Source organism: Folsomia candida, unplaced genomic scaffold, assembly GCF_002217175.1.
Source record: "Folsomia candida strain VU population unplaced genomic scaffold, ASM221717v1 Fcan01_Sc040, whole genome shotgun sequence".
In the NCBI taxonomy this organism is placed as follows: Eukaryota; Metazoa; Arthropoda; class Collembola; order Entomobryomorpha; family Isotomidae; genus Folsomia; species Folsomia candida.
The window spans coordinates 88,521-113,448 of NW_019091232.1; the positions used below are offsets into that span (position 1 = coordinate 88,521).

At 33.0% G+C, this 24,928-nt stretch overlaps 1 protein-coding gene across 1 annotated transcript; it reads right to left on the reverse strand.

The window, feature by feature from the left end:
• Nucleotides 1-22,557: 22,557 nt before the first annotated feature.
• On the reverse strand, nucleotides 22,558-24,636 carry LOC110861304. The gene is made up of 3 exons (XM_022110408.1): nucleotides 24,320-24,636; nucleotides 23,939-24,239; nucleotides 22,558-23,892 (listed from the first exon to the last, which is right to left on the reverse strand). The coding sequence occupies exons 1-3, from the start codon at nucleotides 24,634-24,636 to the stop codon at nucleotides 22,558-22,560; spliced, it is 1,953 nt and encodes a 650-aa protein (XP_021966100.1).
• Between the last annotated feature and the right edge of the window lie 292 nt (nucleotides 24,637-24,928).

Sequence of the window (24,928 nt, forward strand, 5' to 3'; positions counted from 1 at the left end):
TTTCAAAATCTATAAAAAAAATTATGGTGGTCGTTACACTTCAATTATTGATAACACCCTGACTCGGGCTAAACAAGGCTGCAACACTGAGAATTTCCATGCATCCAGAAAAAAACGGTACGAAAATGACAAGAGCAGTGCCAAGAATAAATTAAAATTTCTTGGTGACACGAGAGATGCTGAGAACTAATTGATTTTTCTCGACAAGTGTTTACCTCCACTGTTTACAAACAACTTGACGTTGTTGTTCTGTTTGTTTGTAGGAGTGGATTTCAATTAAAAGTGAGTAATTCGCAGAGATCACTTGAATTACGTAAGGAATTATATAAGCAGTGTTTCGTCTGCAAGTATTAACCACTTGCAAGAAATAAGGGAGAGAAAGTGGTTTCTTTCAGGGAAATATTTTGACCTGCAAGAAATGTAAGGCGCTAGAATAAGCGCCCCGCCGCTATAAATACTTCATACAGCGCGTGGCTAGATGGTGCTTGTTTCTTGCACTTTCTCCCAGTTTCTTGCACCTCGCATTTCTTGAATTTTTTGCACCTCCCATTTCTTTCACATCGCATTTCTTGCATGGCTTGCTTCGCAGTGCAATAAATTTACCCAACCCAGAAGATACGCGTGCAATATGCATCACGTGAATACATCGTTTTTTTACAATTTATGAAAATAGTTTAATATTTACTGAGGAAAATTTAACCTGGTAAAAATCAGTAGGGAAACAATGCCTCAAAAATTAATAATTTTAAGAAACTTATTTGTATGTAGTTTGACGTCAGAACAGAATTTGCAAATTTAAATTGACCAATACGATTACATCTGAAGTAGATTACGAAATCAATCAATCTATTAATTTTTATATATTCAAAATTTCCAAATTACTCCGTTCCGGCGTCAAATTCTGTCCAGTTAAAAAATTTTAGTTGGCAACAAAATTGCAAGATTTATCTTCAAACAAACTTTACGAGAAAAATATTTGTTATATCTAATTTGTAAGACAGATGTACTATTCAAATTCAGAAAATAAGTTACTTATTTTGAGCTTTTCTTTAATGTTTACTGTAAACATGAAGAAAAGGCTTAACATTTGTTATCAATTTGATGCGTTAAATTCAACCTTGTAAAAATTAAGTGGAGTCAGGAGTGTAGAACAATGCCTCAAAAACTTAGAATTTTCACAAATTTGTTGCTTGCGAAGTTTAACGTCTGAATAGAATTATTTGGAAATTTTGGATCCACAGATAGTACTTTAGGTGTCATTTCTACTCCTAAATTTTATAATTTTGTTATAAAATGAAAGACGAAATTAGAAAATTTGTAAAAAATGCGTAAATTATTTTTTAGCATTAGGCGTATTCAACGACAACGTATTACTTCGCATCGCAACTCATTTAGCAAACTTGCGAGGATCAAAATATTCGTGTCGTGAGGAGATTCGCAAAATATGACTTCGCAAATCTCGCAAATTTACTAAAACACCTCTTTTGATACGGTGTGCAAGGATTTCTGGAATTTCTCGTGCTGGTTATGGAGAGGACGAGTTTTTGCGATATATGAACATGTCCAATTGCTGGGTAAATTTCAATCGCTTGGTTTTCCAGCAAAATTTTTGCGAAATTTCGTCTCGAAAAACTTCGCAAGTTATGTTGCGATGATCAATTTGCGAAATATGTGACTGTTGACATGAGCAAATGATTTTCATGAGCAAATGACCATATTGACAATTTGATACGATTTTATATAATTTAATTATGATTTCTACTTATCGACTTTGTAAAATGGTTAATTAATAAATTAAATGAAAATTAGTCTTTCAGAAATTGTTATTTTTTAAATGCGTACATTAATTTTAAACATTACCCACTACACTTGAAGGACCTAATTATATCGATCCATTAAAAATTTCCATATTATTCCGTTCCGGTGTCAAACTCTGTCAATTTTAGAAAAATTTAGTTGCAAAACCCTAAATTGCAAGATTTATTCATCACTCCGAAAAAAGATTTTTCATGCAAATTGTTCTTAATAATTTGTAATAAAAACTATGCTAAAACTCGGATAACAAGTAAACCCAAATCCCGGGGATGATTTGACTTGAATAAACAATTATTTAGCATGATGCGCACCACGTGAACTGAATGCTTCGTTTTTTAGAATTTATATGAAAAAGCTCAATATTTATTAGTAAAATTCAACTTTGTCAAAATAAAATGGAGGACAATACCTCACAAATTGTGAATAATTTTATCTTAATAATTTAACTATAATTTTATCTTAATAAATTTATTTTTTGCACAGATTTTGACTCCGGAGCAGATTAATTTGGAAATTTTTGATTAACTAGTATGATTAGATTTTTTCCAAAGTTTTGTTCAAAAAAAAATTCGAAGTGAATGCATTGTTTACTTTTACAATTTTTGAACAAAAAGCTCAGCATTTGTTGTCAATTTGATACGTGAAGTTCAACCTTAAAAAATTAAATGGGGAACAGTGCCTAAAAAAATTAAGAATATACATAAAATAATAAATTAGTCAATTTTGACTTCGAAGCAGAATAATTTGAAAAATTTGGATGGGACAATTACTAACTACCAATCTAATTATATACGTGAATATATCGTGGTAATTCAAAATAAATTGTTATATCGACTCTAAAATTTCTCGACACAAGTAAATCTAACCATATTTTTCAATGGGAAATTTCCAAATTGAACTGTAACGTCGTCAAAATCCGTCTGCCGAAAAAAAATTAGTTGTTAACAAAATTAAAAGCGCCACAAAGTAAAACTTTTAACTAGATAAAAAAATTTATTTTTTTACCCCAAACCGGAACAGATTAATTTGGAGATTTTGGATTTACTGATATGATTAAATCTAAACTGGATAATGATATTTTTTACCCAATAATATTTAACATACTTCACAATTAAATGAAAATTCGTACACTAATTTTAATCTTATTGTGTAAAAATTACACCACAATTGTGACAATATTAATGCAAGTTATTAAAAGTCAATTTTGCACAATTTGTTATTACAAAATTTGCAACCTTGTCTAAACATCGATTAGTGCAACCTCATTGGATAATTTTTAGTTTATGACTGAGCAATGTTTCGTCAAGGGTGTATAAAAATTCATCAATTCGGTTTTACTCAACAGGCCGTGCTCAACTTTATTTAGTGGGTATAGGAAATTATTAAAAAGTTAATGGTTTAATTATGAAATTAACTTTTTAAGTATTACCACATAAAATAATTAGTTTTAAATATCTAATTGCATTAACTAGTTCAAAATTTCCAAAATATTCCATTTCGGCTTCAAACTCTGTATCATTAAAAAACAATTTTAGTAACAACATGGAAAAACTTTGATCTCTCAGTGTAAGTAAATTTTGCGTGAAAATTGTTTTTAATAATTTGTAAAACACTAAATTTCGAATCCAAAGAAAAAGCAGATGTCCAAGCCATATGGATCTTACAATATTAATAAATAGGAAATCTCCAAATTATTTTGTAACGGCGTCAAATTCTTTGCACTTCAAAAAATGTTGAATTCAAATTTAATATAAAAATTGCAAAATTTGGATTAAGTAAACCTTCCGTGAAAATTTGTTTTACTAATTTGTAACTTAAAAAACTTCAAAATAAGATGGGAGCAACATAAAAAGTTCTCAAATTTGAAATTCCTTGCTGCAGAGATATTATCCGTGAAATAAGATTTATTTTGAAAATTTCCATAATTTTCATTTCTTGAAATTTCCAAACGCTTTTATTACAAAAATATTGATGTCAAATTCTATACACTTCACAAATTTTTTAGCCGGAAATCACAATTTATAACTTTCCGTGAAAATTTGTGTTACTAATTTGTACCAAATAAGACCATTTTTCTGTTCTAATTATAATAAATAAATGAACGTAAATGTCTTATTTTGACCCGTATAGTACAACACTTGAACTTTAAAATTAGTTGGGGACAACATAAAAAGATATCCAATTTGAATTTTCTCGCTTCAGTGATACTTTCCATGAAATACGATTTATTTTGAGAATTTCCAAAATTATAAATTCATGCAATTTAGTGGTTAAAATTCGATCTAACCATATTGAGCAACCACAAACCTCCAACGTATTCTGTAACGGGGTCGAACTCTGCCCAGTTGGAAAATTTTAGTTGGTAACAAAATTGCCAAATTTGAATCTCTCACTCGAAACAGTCTTTCCCTGAAAATTGATTAATAATGTACAAAACATAATACAAAAATTTGAGTAGAATTATATCAGCTAAAATCAGAAAATGATTTTGACATACATCTTCCACCTCTGCATTCAAAATAAGTTGGGATCACATACAAATAAATCGTTATACTGAATTTAAAATTTCTCGCTGCAGCAATAATTTCCGTCAAAAAATTTAATTTTTAAAATTAACAAAATTTTAATTTCTTCAATTTGTAAAAAATAATAATCCAATCCAACCAGGATCTATTTATATTTAGTAATAGTAAATCTCCAAAATATTCAGTTCCGTTGTCAAACTCAAGCTCTGTTCGCTCAAAAAATTTAGTTGTAGAAACCAAAATTGCACGATTTATATGTCACTGCAAACAAACTTTATGTGAAAATTGTTTTTAATAATTTGTAAAACAATACTAAAATTTGAATCGACAAATTTTCATTTTTAGCAATGGCAAATTTCCAAATTAATTTTGAAGGTAGGTTTACCTAGTAACAAAATTTCAAAATTTGGGTATATGACTCTAGGTAAACTGTTTTTTTATAATTTGTAAAACATAATAATACTAAAATTTAAATAATAAGTTAACGCAAATCTCGGAGATCATTTGACTTGCGTAAGCAATTGCAAGTGTAAGCAATTGCGTAACTGTTGTATAATAAATATAATACGCATCACGTGAATGCATCGTTTCTTTAGAAATTATGAAAAAAGCGCAATATTTAATTAGAAAAATTCAACCTTGCAAAAATTAAATTGGGGAACATTGCCTCGAAAATTAAAAATTTATTTATTTTATTTCTAGCACAGTTTGACGTCGGAACAGAATAATTTGCAGAATTTGGATTAATTAAATGAATTAGATGATGGATTCGACGATGGATTCGACGGACGACCATTAAATTAAAAAGGTGTTTACATGTGGAGATTTTAATATATTTAAAAATTAAATGGAAAGTACAATTAGTTTAAAATCATACCTGTTCATTTTCATTCATTTCGCTCATTATGATACTGAACGAAAATGAATTTTTTGCATGTCATCTGAATGAAAATGACTGAAGGACTCCTTCATTTCAGATGAATTATTATGAATGCAAGGATTTTTCACTCCTTCATTTTTCACACTATGTTTAATTCATGAGGCGTAGTGAGAAATGCAACAAAATGAAACGAATTTGAACTAAAATGACTGAATGTGAATGAAAATCTTCCGTCCGAAATCGGGATAAATTTTTGACCTGGTATGTATAAAATTATGAAGAATTTTCGTAAATTAATTTTTAGGTTTTTATCAAACTATGACCCCCTAATCTAATTATATTAGTCAACCTCAAATTTCTTGTGAATTCAAGAGGGTGGGGGTGAAATTATAAATGTCGTTAAATTGAACTTAAGTTAGTGTAGGAAATGTTACGTAAAGTTACGTAAAGTAAATTGTAAACTTGTATCACCCCCCATGAGTTGTCCAAATTATTCTATACCGACGTCAAATTCTGCACACTTTAAAAAATTTTGGCTGGTAACAAAATTTCAAAATCTCAAAATTATGATTCATCACACTAGATGTAAACTTTTCATGAAATTTGTTTTTAAAAAATGTAAAACATCTTACTAAATTTCAAATAATAAGTAAATGGGAGTTATTAGTTATCTCAAAATTATTTTGCTGTTGCACATCGTCCAACTCTAGATTCAAAAGATCAAAATCAATTGTCACTAAAAAAGAATAGAGGGATTATCAAAATTTGGATTTATCACTGTAAATACACTTTCCGTGAAATTTGTTTTACTAATTTGTAAAAAATATATAAAACCAAAATTCTGTTCTACTTAAAATAAACGCAAATCTCAAAATTATTTTGTCACACATGTTCTACCTCTAAACATTTTGAAGATAAGTGGGAAATTGTTATACCGAATTAAAAATTGTAGCGATTGCAGTAATTGCATAAAATAAGGGTTATTTTGAAAATTCCGATAATTATAAATTCATAAAATTTCTACGACGATTTGATCTAACCATACTCAATCATCGCAAATCTTCAACGTATTCTGCAAGGGCGTCGAACTCTGCCCAGTTCGAAAATTTTAGTTGGTAACAAAATTTCCAAATTTTTATCTCTCACTGAAAGCAATCTTTTCCTGAAAATTGATTTTAATAATTTGTACAATAGAATACTAAAATTTGAATCGAATTATATTAACTAACTACATTAACTAAAAAGAAATCTGAAAATGATTTTGACATAGATCGTCCACCTCTGCATTCAAAATACGTTGGGACCACATAAATTGTTATACTGAATAAAAAATTTCTCGTTGCAGCAATAATTTCCGTGAAAAAAATTAAATTTTTAAAATTACCAAAATTTTAATTTCTTAAATTTGTAAAAGCTAATAATACAATCGGGATCTAATCAAATTCAGAAATAGCAATTTTCTCAATTATTCGGTAACGTCGTTAAAATCAAACTCTACTCGCATAAAAAAAGTTATAACTACAAATAAACTTTATTTGTAAATTGTTTTTAATAATTTGTAAAACATAGTAATAAAATTCGAATCGAAAAATTGTCATTTTTAGGAATGGCAAATTTCCAACTTATTTTTGTAGGTCGTTTTATTTAGCTGGTAACAAAATTTCAAAATTTGGGTCTATAACTGCAGGTAAACTTTGAGTGAAATTTGATTTTTAACATAAAATTTATACAAAAAACGTACTTGTATTGGGATCTGGCTTGATGATGTTAAAAAATCGCAAATCTTCAAATTATTCCGTACTTACGTCAAACTCTGTCTCACAAGGGAACCTCAATTAATATCTCATCTCGATTTCCTTCCAAAGAGCCTTAATCGACAGAGAATTTAATGAAACTAAAACTTGCTTATAGAACATGCGGTGCAAAATCGCGAAATATTTGGCGAGAGCTCCACCAAAACCTACAATTTGCCTAATGCTTTTAACATAGCCACCAGCCTTTCGAATGATGAAATGAACTTGCATGAGTAATGGTTTTTACCTATCGATATTTTAACATGGTAAAAAATAAAATACAGTGATTAAAAAGTTGTGTAAAATAATTTTTACACTCGTACCACGGACAAGGAGTAAGAGATCTAATTATATTAATCCACTAAAAATTTCCAAAATATACGTTCCGGCGTGAAAATCGGTACCCTATTAAAATTGCAGTTGGTAAAAAAAAAGCTGCAAAATTATGATTTATCCCTGCAAATAAACTTCCCTCGAAAGTTGTTTTTAATAACTTGTTTTAAAAACATAATAAAATTTGTATCAAATCACAATAATAAATAAAAATCTCAAAATTAAATCATTTTGCCATGTCTCTTCCACTCTAAAAAGGAAAATAGATTTCTACTGATAATGGAGGTCTCCCAGCGTATGCTCTCCAATTTTAAGCAAAGTAGTGTCAGTCAATCACAAATTTTATTAGGATGAAATTTGCGAAAGACACGATCTCTCAATGCGCACGTTTGGCAGAGATATTTGCATCCAAAGAGGAGAAAGTGCGCTCTCAAGTCAACAAATTTTACGCCTTCCGAATTTACTATGCCATAAGTGGTACTTCTCAATTATTGGATCCAATTTAATTGGAGAGGCTTTAAATGCATGCCTTACTATTAGTTTGACGAAGGAACATAATTTTTTGATATATGTGGGTTAATTGGTGAAGAAAGATTTGTGAAGAAAAAGCTCAATATTTGTTATCAGCGTAATGTGTGCAGCTCAACCTTGTAAAAATTAAGTGAGGAACGATGTCTCAAAAATGCAGAATTTTAACAAATTTATTTTTCTAGCGATGTTTGCGTCGGAACAGAACAATTAAGAAATTTTCGATCCATTAAAAAACGATTATTTAGATTATTTATAAGTTGAAATTATCGATTTTGGTTAAAATGCTTAAAAAAATAAAGGAAACTTAGTTTTTGCGAAATTATAAAAAGATACGTAAATTTGTAACATTACACCACGTGGATGACCTAATAATATTAATCGATCCCAAATTTCCTAATTATTCCGCTCCGGCGTCAAACTCTACATTTTAGAAAAAATAGTTGAAAAAACCTACATTGCAAGATTTATTTATCACTGTAAACAAACTTTCTGCGAAAATCGTTTTGCATAATTTGTAAAACAAAATAATATTAAAATTCAGATAATAAGCAAATACAAATCTCTGAGATCAACTTACTTGCATAGACAATTGCATACTTAAATGCATGGGTTCTTTACAATTTATGACATCCAATTTTTATGGGTAACATTCAACCCTGATAAAAATTGAATGTTTCAAAAATTAAGAATTTTTACTAGGTAACAAATAAATTTTAACGCAGTTTGGCACCGGAACAGAAAAATTTGATAAATTGGTGATTACTTGGTACCAGTAGATTTTTTCAATTTTCCCGCAAAAATCCATTACAATTTTAGGTTACTCGAATTAAACTACCTTATTTTTTTCAGAATATTATGGTGAATACGAATATGAAGTGAAATTTTGAAAATATTAAGTTGTCCCAAAACAGATTTTCATTCAGGCATGTTTTTTCAAATTCATTTCACTTCATCGGACTTCATTTCTTACTTCGCCCCAGGTATTAAGCATAGGGTGAAAAATGAAACGAGTGAAAAATCCTTTAATTCACAGTCATTCTTCATCTGATATGATTGAATCTTTCAATCATTTTCACTCAAATGACGGAAATTTCATTTTCATTCGCTATCATAATCAGCAAATGAATGAAAGTGAACAGGTATGACCCCAATACCCCTAAAACCCGGGGTAGCATATTCTGATCCAAAAAATAAAAATTTGTACTGTAACTGTAAAATTTCTCGCTATTACAATACTTTCGGTGAAAAAAAATTAAAATTCAAAAAATTATGGTTTGGTAAAATTTTTCAAAAATCGACGCGTGACAAGTGGATATGACCATATTTAGCAATAGAAAATCCCTAAATTAGTCTGTAACGGCGTCAAACTACGCCCGCCCAGAAAATCATTAAAGGAATTGCAAGGTTCACTCATCACGGCAACTAAACTTTGCGTGAAAATTGTTTTAATAATTTGTAAAACCGACACTAAAATTTCAATCTAATCACTTAACAAGTAACGCAAATATTAAAATTATTCTTCCAATAAATTGTCCAAACCTACAATCAAAATAAATTTAGAGCAAAATAAATATTTATTCAATTTAAAATTCAAAGTTTCAAAGTTTTTCTATAGAATAACTTTGAAAAAATGTATTTTGAAAATGCACAAAATCTTATGTAGTTTCGCAAAATTTCTAAACCGCCACCGACACAAGATGATCTAACCAAAATTCAAATCTAATAATAAATATCTATTAATAGTAAATCTCAAAATTATTTTTCCAGACATCGTCCAACGTTAAAAACATTTCAAATAAGTTGGGACCAAAATAAATAGTTCTCGTGAAAAAAAAATTATTTTGAAAATTTCCAAAAAAATATTATTTCCTAAAATAATAATTAGCATATAAAAGCATCCAGTTCAGTCAGTCCAGATCTAACCAAATAAAGAATTCACAAATCTCCAAATTATTCCGTTCCGGGGGAGAAAATCTGTCCGCAAGAAATTTTATGTAGTTTTCAATAAATTGCAAGATTTATTCCTCGCTGTAAACAAACTTTGTCTTCGATTGTTTTTAATAATTTGTAAAAAAAAATACTAAAATTTAGATCTAATCATAATAGATAAGCAAACGCAAATTATTTTGCTGTTGCGTAGCCTTTTCAAAATTAAAGATCAAGAATTTTAACTTGCAATTCTAATAAATTGGAACCAGCTTAAAATTTTAAGCCGGCAACAACTTATTTTTGCGCAGTTTGACGATGGAACATATTTTTTTGAAATATAATAGACTTATTGATACGTTTAGATATCATCCTGATTAATCCGTTGATTATGCTTGGAAATTAATGTAGTGTAGTTTAGGAAATTATTTAAAAATTTGCGTAATTTAATTATAAAGATGGGAGAATTTGGAATCTAATTATATTAGGAATTTCAAAAATTTCCAATTATTTCGTTCCGGTGTCAAGCTCTGGCCATTAAAAAAATTACATGGTAACAAAATTAAAAGATTTTCTGTACCATCAGGGGTCGCGGAAGCCGTGGGGACTTTAACATTGCGGGATGGGGGGAGGGTTGGGTTTATATAAGATGGGAAGATGATGGGGACACCGAACAACCGTGAGCACATTGTCCCTCTGTCCCCTCAAGCTTCCGCGGCCACAGTGCACAATTGCAAATAAACTGTGCGTGAAAGTTGTTTATAAAACATAATACTCAAATTTTAATCGAATTTTAATACATAAACGCAAATCTCAAAATCATTTGCTACGCTTCGTTCAACTCTGTATGAATTACCTTAAAAATAAGTTGGAAGCAAAATAAATGAAACTTTTAGCGACAGCAAATTGCTGTCAGCAATACTTTGCCTGAAGAAAGTTATTTCGGAAATTCCAAAGTGAAATCTATATACACTTAGTAATCACAAATATGCACATTATTTCGTTACGGCGTCAAACTATCCCCCAAAAAAGGCTACAAAATCGTATTATTTATTTGCGTATTTTTCACAACATACAAGCTTTGCGTAAAAATTCATTTTCATAATTTGACAAAAATAATATTAAAATTCAGATAAAAAGTAAACGCAAATCTCGCAGATCAGTTAACTTGCATAAGCAATTACATAATACACATCACTTGAATACATACTTTCATCCGAATTTATGAAGAAAAGCTAGATTTATTTTGTGTAAATTTAATACGCCAAATTCAATCAATTCTGAAAAATTCTTGAAAATTTTCATAATTCGTAAAAATTAACGCTAAAATGCAGATCTACTCATAATTAAGTAAAAGCAAATCTCAAAATTATTTTGTCATACATCATCCATGTCTACATTCCAAATTAAGTTGAGAATAAAATACGTAGTAGTTATCGAGGGTAAAAATTTCTTGTTGCAGCAACACTTTCCGTGAAAAATAGTTTTTGAACTTTCCGAAAATTTCAAATTTGCAAACAAAATGATGCCGTAAGAATCTAATTTTACTATATTAAGTGATATCAAAGTTCAAAACTTTTATATAATGGTGTCAAACTCTGCACGCTTACAAACTTTTTTGGCTGGTAATAAAATAGCAAAATTAGTGCACGTATACTTTACACATTTTTTTATATGATTTATAACAAATAACACTAAAATTCAAATCTAATCATAATAAATAAATATGTAGTAAACGTAAGTCTCACAATTATTTTTGTCACACATTGTCCAACTTTATAAACATTTCAACTAAAAATGGAACCTTTTTTAAGCTACACTGGAATTTTCCAGCGAGTTATATCAAGAAATCAAGCCAAAAATTAGGAATCACGTGACACTCGTATTTCCGTTGGGTGGCCCATTTGAATAAAAATACATATTGGGGGGCAAAGTCACGCGTACCGGCGCACGCCTTGTTTTTCGCCCAGTGGTGGAAAATGCGAGAGAGAATTAAAAAATGAATCGAAAAGTGAACTTTGCCGCAAAGAGTTTTCAAAATAAATAAAATTATTTTAAAAATTCACTAAATTATAATTTTTATGCTGTAATGAAAACGCTCATTATTTGTTGTCAATTTAATGCCTAAAATTTGAACCTTGTAAAAGTTAGATGGGGCCTCAAAAATAACAAATTTATTTTTCCCGTAGTTTGGCGTCGGATCAGAATAAGTTGGAAATTTTAGATTGATTTATACGATTAGATGCATTCTTCTCTATTGGGCTTGTAAATTTTGCGAAAATTCTGCACACTTAAAAAATTTTGATTGGTAACAAAATTGGTAACAAGATTTATATATATTTATCACTGTAAACAAGCGTTTTATGAAAATTATTTTTCATAATTTGTAAAATAAAAACAAAACTACTAAAATTCAAGTCATTAGTAAACACAAATTTTGGAGATTATTTAATTTGTATTTAAAAGTATGTAATTACAAGATACACATCATGGGAATATATCGTTTCTTTAGAATTTCTAAAAACTCAATATTTAATGAGTAAGATTTAACCTGGTAAAAATTAAGTGGGGAACAATCCCTCAAAAAATTAACAATTTTAACAATTTTTTAAGCGCACTTTGACGTCGGAATTACTCCCCTTACTCGGAATAGAAGAATTTGGAAGTATTTATTTTACTAATAATTCTAGAAGAATAATGGATAAGTAGGTTTTTTTACATAATATGTAAAAAGTACAATAATATTTGATAATTTGTAAAATTGATAATACCAATTTTAATTTGAAATTAAATCAAAATTGGTATCCGATAATTATTAAAAAGTCGAATAAATTGGTGTTTCAATTTGCACGATATTTCCAAATTATTTCGGTTCTGTCGTCAAAAAGCTCGGTTCGGTTACGGTTCCAAGTTTTTGAGAACCGGACCGTACTTATTAACTCAATTTGCAGATTTGTTTATAAATGTTTCATTAGAATCTTGGAAAGCTGCTCAATATTTGTTGTCAATTTAATGCGTAAAATTCAACCTTGTGAAAATTAAGTGGGTAACAATGCGTCAAAAAATTTTCAAGAATTTTAATAAATTTCTTTTTTTGAGCGAGAGTTTGGATTAATCTATACGATTAGATCTGAAATGAATTAAGAATTTTTTTACCGAACCATTTTGTGACATGCTTAAAATAAATGAAATTTAGTAGACTTGCGTACCCAATTTTATAATGAATATACACATCAACACATCATGTTGGATCTGGTTTGTCTAGAGTTTATGAACAAAGCGCAATATTTGTTACTAAAATTCAACCCTGTAAAAAATTGGAAACAATAAAATTTAGAATTTTTACTCAAATAACAATTGATTGATTTAGTTTGACGCCGGAGCAGAAAAAGTTAGAAAATTTGGGATTAAAATATATAATTAGATTATTCGGGAAACTTTGCAGAATTATTAGGAGTATCGGGATTGGGATTATTTGAAATTTATTAAGTAGCGTCAGCTACTTATTGTGGTCGTTTTGTCCGTCCGTCCGTCCGTCCGTAAGCAGGATATCTCCAGAACGAGTCAACTTAATCAAACCCCGTTTTCGCCATTTTGCTTCTAATTTTTAGTTCTCGGTCGAGTTCGAAAATGGGGTCAATCGGACCACACCCCACTGCGCCAGGGGGTGTGGTCCAAATTAAATTTAACTTTAATTTTCATATGGGGTGTCATTTTAAAGGAACTTGCACCACGAATTCAATGGAAATACCATTTGTGACCTCGTGACCTTAACGATGAGGTCAAAGGTCAAAAAATACATATCTGTCATATGGGGTATCATTTTGAAGGAAATTTGACTGCGATTTCAAGGACGTTAATATTTTTGATCTCATGACCGTTAGGACGAGGTCATATACGGAGAAACGTTATAGGAAACTTGAATCGGTCTGACGCTACTTATTTACATTCGTTTGGAGGGTTTATATGTTTATTTGAAGCTCAAATTGAATGAATTTGTAACATGCTAAAATTAAATGAAATTTAGTACAGGAAATTATTAAAAAGTTGGGTTAATGAATTTTGAAAATTGTATCAAACAATACTACACTAAGCTGTTAGAAATCTATTTAAGTATATTGATCCATCCAAAATTTCAAATTATTCCGTACCGGCGTCAAACTCTGTGACTTTTACGAAAATACTTGATAACAAAATTGCTATAAGATTTAAGCATTTTTTCCTCACAAAAAAGCTTTTCGTCCAAATTATTTTTCATAATTTATGGAACAAAATTAAAACTAAAATTCAAATCCAATTCTAATAAGATTTATTTGCACAACACTCTTAAGAATTCGGTATTAAATTAATACCAAGCGGTATTCATTTCATATATATGACTCTGTCAAATTGATATGTAATACCATGTAGTAATGGCTCGGTATTAAAGTTTTACCATCCCCGCAGCAAATGTTTAAGGACCGGTATAATTTTTACACCAAGCGGTAGCAACTTCAATACCAAGAAATCAAAACCATACCGGATTTGCAAGAGTGCACAACTTATGAGAAAAATGTTTTTCATAATTTGTAAAACAGTTGTAATACTCAAATTCGGAAAATAAGTAAACGTGCATCCCGTGACCATATTTTTCTTCAGAATTTATGGCGAAAAAGTTCAATATTTGGTATCAATTTAATGCATATAAAATTGAACCTATCAAAAATTTAGATGGAAAAATTTAGATTAGGATAATTCCTCAAAAAGTTCAGAATTTCAAAAATTTTATTTCTAGACAAGCTTTACGTCAGAAGAGAATAATTTGAAACTTTTGGATTTCTTGATAGCATTAGGTGTGTTACACAATATATTCGTTAGAATTTATTAAGAAAAAGTTCAATATTTGTTATCAATGTAATGCGTAAAACTCAACCTTGGAAAAATTTAGTGGGGAAGAATGCCTCAAAAATCAAGAATTTTAACTGGATAACAAATTTCTTTTTAGCCCAACGGAACAGCATAATTAGAAGATTTTTGATTATCGGAGCAAAATCAATTTTTATGTCGAACTTACAATTTCTCGCTGCAGCGATACTTTCCGTAAAAGAATTTAAACAAGTTTACTTTTCCGAGCAATTTGACGTCGGAGCAGAATAATTAAGAAGTTACTGATTTATTGAAGCGACTAGATGCACACATCGCCTGTAATCCATCCAAAATTCAGAAATTTTAAACATTTATCTTTTCCTGGACACCGTACACTCAAAATAAGGTAGTAATGAATCATTACCATGCGGAATGACTATGTGGCTCTACCGCGTCGGTTACGATTTGTCGTAGAGATGGTAATAATAAGTTTAGGGAAATTTAAATTTAATACATAATGGTATTCACTTCCTTAATATTTGGTAATGAATTTGAGTTTCCCTGAAATTATTATTACCATTTCTACGACAAATCGTAACCGACGTGGTAGAGCCACATAGTCATTCCGCATGGTAATGATTCATTACTACCTTATTATGAGTGTAGCAGAATATTTTGCAGATTTCGGATTAATTGATCCGGTCAGATGAAAAATGCACCAATATTCTTTTTTGCCCAACATTTTTTAACATATTTACAATAAATCAAATTTAGTATAGGAAATTATTAAAAAGTTGTGTAAATGAATTTTTTAAATTGTATCACAATAAAAATGTCTGAGATCTATTTACATTGTTCGATCCAAAATTTCAAAATTATTCCGTTCCGGCGTCAAACACTGTTTTAAAAAATTACTTGATTGCAAGATTTAAAAACTTATCATAGCAAACAAACTTTCCGTGAAACTTGTTTTTCATAATTAGTAAGAAAAATACTAAAATTCCAATAAAAAATAAACACAAATCTATAAATGCAAACATATAATTAAATGATACGTTGATACAATCACGTGATTATATCGTTTTTTTGGAATTTGCGAAAAAAACTCGAAAAATTCAATCTTGCAAAAATTTAATGGGATAAAAACGTCTAAAAACTTAATAACTGCGATAAAATTATTTGTAACGCAGCTTGACGTAGTAATAGAATATTTTGGGAATTTTGGAGTCGCTGTATATCATTAGATTTAGATGATTATTGGTGTTGACATTTTTTACCTAGCAATTTTCTAAATTGAGTAAAAGTTCAAAAATTTTAGTTGGTAACAAAATTCTAAAATTTGGGTTTATCACTCCAAATAAACATTGCTTGAAAATTAATAATTTGTAAAATAAAAAACACAAAGGATCAGATCTGGTCATAATAAATAAGTAACACTTTCCGTGAACAAAAAGTTGTTTTGAAATTTCACAAAATTATAATTTTCAAAAATTTCTGATACGGTCACATCTAACCACCATTAGTCGTCGCAAATCTGCAAATTCTTCGGTTCCGGCGTCAAACTCCGTCAACGCCAAAAATTTTACACGACAACAAAATTACAACAATTTTTCTTCACTGTAAGAAAACTTTGTGTGAATATTCTTTTTAATAATTTGTAAAACATAACACAAAAATTTGCATAATAATTAAACGCAAAGCTCAAAATGATTTCGCCCATCTCCGTCAAACCTTGCCCATTGGCAGATAGTTAAATTTTGTACTTATTTTATACTAATTATATTTGTGATCAATTAACGCTAGTTTGGTCCAAATCTGTAAGCATACGTTGGGACCTCCATTGTAAGTTTGACGTAAATTGTCCCATCGTTTCTTTAGAATTTATTAAAAAAGCTCACTAATTTTAATGAATTTAATGTATAACCTTGTAAAAATTAAATGGGGGTTAAAAATAAGAATTTTGAGCCGATAACAGGTTACTTTTAACCTAGTGGACATAATACTTGGGGTGCAAAAATTCAGAATAAATTAAATTGTCTAGTTCTTGTTGTTGTTAATCCTTTATTCATGTGTCAACAGAGATCAATTCATTACAAATTGGTTTACTCACCATGACACAAATAGCATATAATTTTTAAAAAGCAACTATTCTAATTAACTAATTTGATAAATAAATACAATCATTGGCACGTTATCCAAGGCACTAAAAACAAAACGTAAAACCATGTCAGGAGTCCAACTTGTAATCAAGAAGAATTAGAAAGAAAACAAGTTTAGCTCCATCCCAATGTGCCTCCGCATTCGCCACGAATTCTGTTTCAGGTCGGAATCGTCGTATTTAGTTCGTGAGAATTCGCCGACTTCATTCCGATCCAACATCAGAATTCAAATTTAATTCGAAATCCCGAAGTTGATACGACTCTTAATAACGAATTCGGGCCAAATGCTGATTTGGGGAGCAGAATTCGCCGACTTAGTAACGACATAAAACAGAATTAGGATTAAATGCGTAGTATCGCATTCATATCGAATTCGCTTAAGGGTTTCCTTTCAGATTCTGAATCGATTCGAGATATTCATATGCGTTTTGGCATCGGACATGAGAAGCCGGAACGAATTCGGCTGCACGCTTTACATCAGAATCCTCGTCGCTGAATCCGATCCGACTCTGTATCATCCTCCCCAGGAGAGAAGAGAACACGTGCATTAGTGGCATATCACTTTGATTCTTCCTCCATTCTTCCCTTGGCTGTAGTCTTATTTTTTGTCGATAAATTTAATTTTATAATGAGCAGCGAAATTAAAAAGTACTCCGTTGTCAATTTCCATGACGAAAATACAGTTGCGGCCGTGTGCTCATCGTGGTTAAATGAAGACAAATCCATCTGTTCGTGGCCAATTGGGCCAAACGCAGGGGACAAATTGCGTAAGAATCTTCCAGCAGATTTAGATGCGCCAAAATTCCCTTGTCAGTGGCTCATGTCTTATAGTAAGTAATTTGATAACAATTTAATATCGAATATAAATTGTAATGACAAAAAAATTATAAATTACACAATAATACAATAACCATGCATTTGGCTTTGTGAGCAGATTTGGGGATTCAATACTTTTATATTAACCTTTAGAGATATAATTTCAATTATTTAAACATTTGTCGGTTCGCAGATTCTCTTAAGTCAGCAAGGAAAGGATGTATTGCGGCTAAATCTACCGACAAGATACCTCCATCAGAATTTGAGGAAACAACTCATAAAAAACAGAGAAATACGCGAAAAGGGCAATCCGCAGCTAAATCTACTCCCTCTACAAAATATTCCGAGTCGACCAGTTCTGACGAGAGCAGCTTGTCGTCTGAAGAATGTGAAACATTACCGGTCACATCATTTATCCCGACCAGTGAGCAATTTTTATTCTGTTTCAGTACACATTAAATTGGGATAAATTTATATAATAACATTGTGGTAATGTTCCAGCACCCAGCATTAGTCTCAGCACAAATTCTCAAGTTCAGCCTTTGTCGGCCCTCCCACAATCTCATAATTCTTCCCAGGCGGAGGAGAATTTGTTTGATCAATCAGGCAATAACGAATGACGAATAATTTCTCCTATGTTGAGATTACGAATCCAGAAACTGTTGCAGAACTTGTGACACTGGTTCGAGATCTGAAGACTGAATCTCAAATCCTTCTCCTTTTGAGAACTACATGCAGAAAATTAAAATTCTCTTGAGCTCACATAATTTCCAATTAGAACAAGTAGTTAAACGGATTATAGAAATGGATTTGGTACGACAAGATATGAATGCGATACAAAAAATATCTGAGAATAAAAAATTCTCCCCTAAATCTAGCTGTAAGAATGGAAATAACTGCTTCCTGCTTAGGTCTGGTGGAATTGTAATTTTACAAAATTATACTTATAGAAAGAATGATTCTGTCGAATATACATGTCAACAGATTTTAAATCTACACTCTGTCCAATATTATCCCTTCGATAGTTCTAATTTAAAAATTTACTTTTCATCCGGTTTATCAGAACCGGTTAATATGGTACTTGAACCAGAAGATTTCTTGTTTAAATATATTAGATTACCTTATAACAGCGAGTTCTTGTTAGTTCCATTGTTACATTCAATAAAAATATAAATATTCATTAACGTGTGCACTGACTTTATATTTTATTAAAAAGCATATTTTAAGATATATAATTCACTAATCCGAAGAGCATCGGAATGGAGTCGGCTCCCGAATTCGTACTGAGTTCGAAGCCACGATGACGATCAGAATTAGCATTTCGAATTCGTTCCGAGTTCGAGCCTACGCAGGCGATTCGAATTCGGATTTCGAATTCGTACCAGGCACAACTAGGGCGACAAATCCGGAGTGCGTTCCGAATTTGGGCGACGACTTTAGAACGAATTCGTATCGAATGCGGAGGCACATTGGGATATTCCTCAAAATTACTTATGCATTTAAGTCATATTTCTGATTAAAAAAGAGTTCAAAATAAGTTGGGAGCAAAATAAATAATTATTCAATGTAACAATACTTTACAAAAATGTATTTTTAAAATTTCAAAATCGCCCCAGTTATTATAGAACCTGACCATATTTAGCAACTGCAATCTCGAAATTGCTCCGTTACGGCGTCTAACTCTGCCCGCTTTAAAAAAATTAGTTGTAGTACGCAAGGTTTATTTATCACGGCAACTAAATTTTGCGTGAAAATTGTTTTTAGTAATTTGAAAAATACTTACTATAATTTAGATAATAAGTACACGCAAATTTAGGAGATCACGTGACTGGCATAAGCAATTATGTAATTATATTATGCCCATCCCGTGAATTGAATATATCGTTTCTTTACAAATTATGAAAAAAACTTAATGTTTATTAATTTAAGGTGTATCTAAAATTCCGCCTTGTACAAATTCAATGGATCACAAAGTAAGAATTTTAACTGGATCGCAAACTTATTTTTAGCCCAGTTTGACACCGGAAAAGAAATTTGGATATTTTTGATTAGTTCATGCGTACTTAGATGAGTATCTGAGAAAATGTTTTCCATGTATACACTCTTAGAAATCCAGTATTAAAATAATACCAAGCGGTATTCATATATGACTCGACCAAAGTGGTATTGATAATTAATACTACGTAGTAATAGCCCGGTATTAAAGTTTTACCATATCGGTAGTAAATTTTTACCGACCAGCATAATTTTGATACAAGATGGTACTAGCTTTATTATCGAAAAATATATACCCGCGGGACTATACCAGGTTTACAACAGTGTAGATTTTTTTAGCATACTTAAAAATCAAATTTGACTTACTTAGAATGGACCTCTCTTCATATTCTTACAGATTTGGACCAAACTGGTGTCAATCGATCACACACCTGAAAAATACATTTTTAACTGGAATTTCCGAATTATTCAGTTCCGGCGTCAAACTCTGTCCGGCTATAAAAAATATAAAAAATTATTGTTAACATGATTGCAAGGTTTATTTATCACTGCCAGTAAACATTACGTGAAAATTGTTTTTAATAATTTATAAAAAAAATAATACTCAAATTCGGTGTTTACTGACAATGGAGGTCTCCCAGCGTATGCTCACAGATTTGGACGAAATTAGTGTCAATCGATTACAAATATAATTAGTATGAAATTTGCAAATGGAACTATCTGCCAATGCGCAGGTTTGGCTGAGATATTTGCATAAAAAGAGGAGAAAACGAACCAAAAGGCTGGCATATTTTTCATTTTCCAAATTTCCTGCGCATTTTTTCTGCTTTGAATGCAAATATCTCCGCCAAACCTGCGTATTGACAGATAGAGATCCCGTACTATATAGTGGTGATGGGGAACTTTGACCTAAAAATGGTCAAAAAATGATTCTTGAAATCTCAAATTTTGGGACAAAAACAAATTTCGTACGCAACTTCAAAGCGAGGAAGTCGGGAAACGAGTTTTTTGTACCAAAATAAGTACCAAAATCTGAGCGACAAAGACTTGAAGAAGGCTTGACTAAATTTCAACGGAGAGAGGTGTGGTCGTGCAAAAATTAGGACATACATAAAAAGGTATGGCGAATCCGAAAGTATCAACTTTAAATACGCACCACAAGAAAAAACCATCATATTGACCCCTTGAAAATAAAAAACGATTAAATTTATTTTTGGAAAGTACGGATCCACGCAGGGTTGCAGAAATCTCATCTCACCTTCACAAATCTCATCTCACTGAGATATAATGAGAAATAGTGAGACATGAGAAATATGAGATATAGTGAGATTTATGAGTCATGCACTAGCGCCACCTAGCGGACGTGGTCATCAACTACAAGTTTATCTCATTATTTCTCATATTTCTCACTCAGCCCCAAGTGAGATGATTGATATATATCATTAAATCTCACTAAATCTCACTCAGGAGGGGAGCTTGCGAGGTTGATAATAACAGATCCTGATGCCCTTTGGATATGTGGTAGGGTCCTATGAGTGTACTAAAACCCTGAAGTGGTTTGACTCCATGGCCACATTTGCGCCCGCCACACCCACTCAAAAATGCTCAAAAACCGCTTTCACTCCGGTTTTCACTCACTCAAATCCACGCCAAAAATCCAATTTTGCTCGGATTTTGAAATTTCTTTCACCATTACACTCCCAGATAGTTGCTTTCTTCAATTCGATATCAAACTCAATATTTTCGAAATTATTAGTATTTTTAAAATTTAAAATTCTGAATGAGCATTGTTGTAGTAATCCACAACGCAAATTATGCCTGCGAAATAATCATCATCAAAATTGAGTTTGACATTGGATTGAAGAAAGCAACTATCTGGGAGTGTAATGGTGAAAGAAATTTCAAAATCCGAGTAAAATTGGATTTTTGGCGTGGATTTGAATGAGTGAAACCTGGAGTGAAAGCGTTATTTGGGCATTTTTGAGTGGGTCTGGCGGGCGCAAATGTGGCTATGGAGTCAAACCACTTGAGGGTTTTAGTACACTCATAGGACCCTACCACATATCCAAACGGCATCAGGATCTGTTATTATCAACCTCGCAAGCTCCCCTCCTCAGTGATATATATCACTTGTAACCCTGGATCCACGTTTGTGCCTAATGCGACCATGAACTTGAAGATTAATCCAGACTATGCGCATCATATCAAGGCTCATAAGTTGTGGGTCAAAGCGTATTCAAAGAAATCTGCACCAAAGCATACGGAAGGTCAAGAACAAATGGTGAACGCAAGCCCTCCCAAGCTTTACAACAAAATTTCACCAAAATAGTTGGTCATTGGCGACGAGTCTTACGGCTTCAAAAACGTGACAGAAACTCCGGGAAGACAATTTTTTTGTGGGAAATATATCTCTCAACTGAAAACCGAAAAGAAATTAAAATGTTCTTCGAAATTTCTCAAGAAATTTCAAGTTTGGCAGATGTTGGGTAAATTTGGGCATGTATGTATTATGTGAGGAGGATTCCTACCCATAGGGGTAGACAACCAGCTGCGCAGGTCACCAGTTGGACCTATTGCAGACACCTCAATGCACTCGCATGCGATTATTGTGTCGGAGCCTCTCTCGATTCCTCAGCTACAAAGCTGGCGAATCTGCCAGACCTTAAAAAGGCCAGCACGTCTTTGAGAGGATACTCCCATACTTCCTCCACCCTTAAGGTAGAACGAAGGAGGGTCCTAAATCTCAGGGCACTGTAAGCGGGACAGTCTGTGAGTATATGAGCCATTGTCTGGTCCCCTTCCCCGCATTCCTCGCAGATGGGAGATTCAACTAGACCCATCTTATACAGATGCCCATTCAAATTACAGTGTCCTGTGATGGCAAAAGTTGTTAGCCTCATACCATCCCTCGTGGGCCCAAGTGATTTCCCACTTAGACCCTAGAACTTACAATTAAGTAAGTTGGACCAATAGACCCGATGATCATTCTGAGCCCATTGTTTTATTGCAAATTTTCCAATTGCTGAGTTGACAGGGATAACTGGCTCTGGACCGCATGTTGTTATACTAGCAGCCTCTTTAGCCAGCTTATCCACGTCTTCATTACCCCATAAACCCCAATGGGAAGGGATCCAATGTAAGGTAATGTCTTTGTGAATGCTCAATTGCTGCAGCGCCCTATGAAGCTCAACCGTGAGGGAGGAAACCAGCCGCTCACTAAGAAGAGAATCAAGGACACTGCGATTGACAACAAAGATATTCACTTCCTTGTGTAGACTTGGATTTTCTGACATGTAGTTGCACGCCGAAAGAACCCCAATCTGTTCAGCCTGGAAGACCGTAGCATAATTACCCAGAGGTGTAACGCCACTAGCCCCATCCATGAAGTTACCACCTTCACCAATTATGAAGGCTGCACCGGATCCCCCCTTACCCCTAGACCCATCCGTAAAACAGAGGAGCCCAGGTAGATCCAAGTAGTTGTCGTACATATCTAGCCATTCCTCCCGAGTAGCGACCCGTATTTTAAAATTACGAGCCTCGGGAGGTTTAACAGATTCATAGTCATAGGGAAAGCCCAACTCAGGAATATTCTGAGCCAGGCTAGAGCACATCTCAATGTGAGTGATTTTCTTCAAACCACGACCGTATCCAACCCAGTTCAACCATTGACCACGGACCCTTAATCTTAAATAAGATTGAAGAGCCACTTCCTGAAGTCTTAGCTGAATTGGAAGGACACCAAGTAGGGTTTCTAAGGCCGCAGTCGGAGTAGTCGGAAGAGCACCAGTGACCATGCGGAGTGCAAGCCCCTGTACCCTCCGAAGCCGGTCGCAGAATTTTTTATTGGTCGCGGGTAGCCAGACCATCGCAGCATACTCCATGGCCGGCCGAACCACCGCCTTGTAAATCCAGAGACTTCTTTTTGGACCAAGACCCCAGGTAGGGCCCATAGCCCGTCTGCATTGCATTAGAGACACGGTGGCTTTCCGCGCCTTCGTATCGCAATGCAGTCTCCAGTTCAGTTTTGAATCCAAAGTGACCCCCAGATAGGTACAGGAGCCACTGTATTCTAGTTTTTTCCCCTCCAAGGTGAGAGGTTTCAGTCTGAATTTGCGCTTGTTCGTAAAAAGGACCAACGAGGACTTGTCATTGAGTGACAAGCCCACTCCGCGACTCCAGCGACCTGCAAAAGACAGAGCCTGCTGTGCCAAATCACGAACAATGCTTAGATCAAACCCAGAAGAGAGCAGCGCCACGTCATCAGCATAGCCCTGAGTGTAGATACCAGGGCAGCCCTTGAGGGCAGCCCTTCTTCACCCTCCTCGAGAAGGTTTGACCGTAAGTGACAAATTCCACCGACCGAGATGTAAGCATATGGGAAATAAAGTTGCAGCATAATGGATGGATATTATGCCGCTTTAGACCAGAAAGCAAAACATCAAACGGGGCCTCGTTAAAAGCCCCCTTGACATCCAGAAACACACCCAAAGTGCTCTCACTGGATTTAAGGGACCTTTCAATACGAGCCACGACGTTGTGCAGTGCATCCTCTGTAGAAAGACCACTCATATACGCAAACTGATGACCACTTTTAAGCCTCTCCACCAGAGCGGAGGACCTAATATGGTCATCAATCAACTTTTCAAGTGTTTTAAGTATAAAGGAAGTCAGTGAGATGGGCCTCCTTGAGGAACCCACAACTTGGTCAACTCATCTTCGCACTGTATCACTACGCTCCCGCCCCGACTTCTGACCCCGCCGAACTTCAGAGCACTGGGACCTCCAATTTTGTCAATAGAAGCCCTCAAGTGTTGCTGAAGGGAGACCATATCGTTCGGTCCAAGTTCCCCTCGACCATCAGAGAACCTGATAGCCAGTAAGGAGCCCCCGCCCTTAGATTTGTGGTCACGGATGTTGGGACGTTTCGGCGGAGCCTGTCGCGAAGTGTCAGGGGGTGTAACCTTGGGCCTCTTTCGGGACCCTTCATTTGAAGAGCCGCTCGGAAATTTGGGCATGTTTCGGACCCCTCAGTTCAAAATGGCTGTGTAGAGGAACAAATTTGTTTTCGAAAATGTGAGATAGACCGTCTGACTCCTTTCATCAAGGAGTATCAGAAAATATAAAATGTAATTTTTTGGACCGACCTAGGACCTATCCATAATTCAATGACTATCAAGGAAGAAATTGAAAAAAAATCAGTTTGACGCTGAAAAATGAAAACCTCACATTCAACCATTATCTTCATGCAATAACAAAATTTGGGCGATATGTAAGAAGACATACTCCCAGCTTTGTGAAACAGTCGAA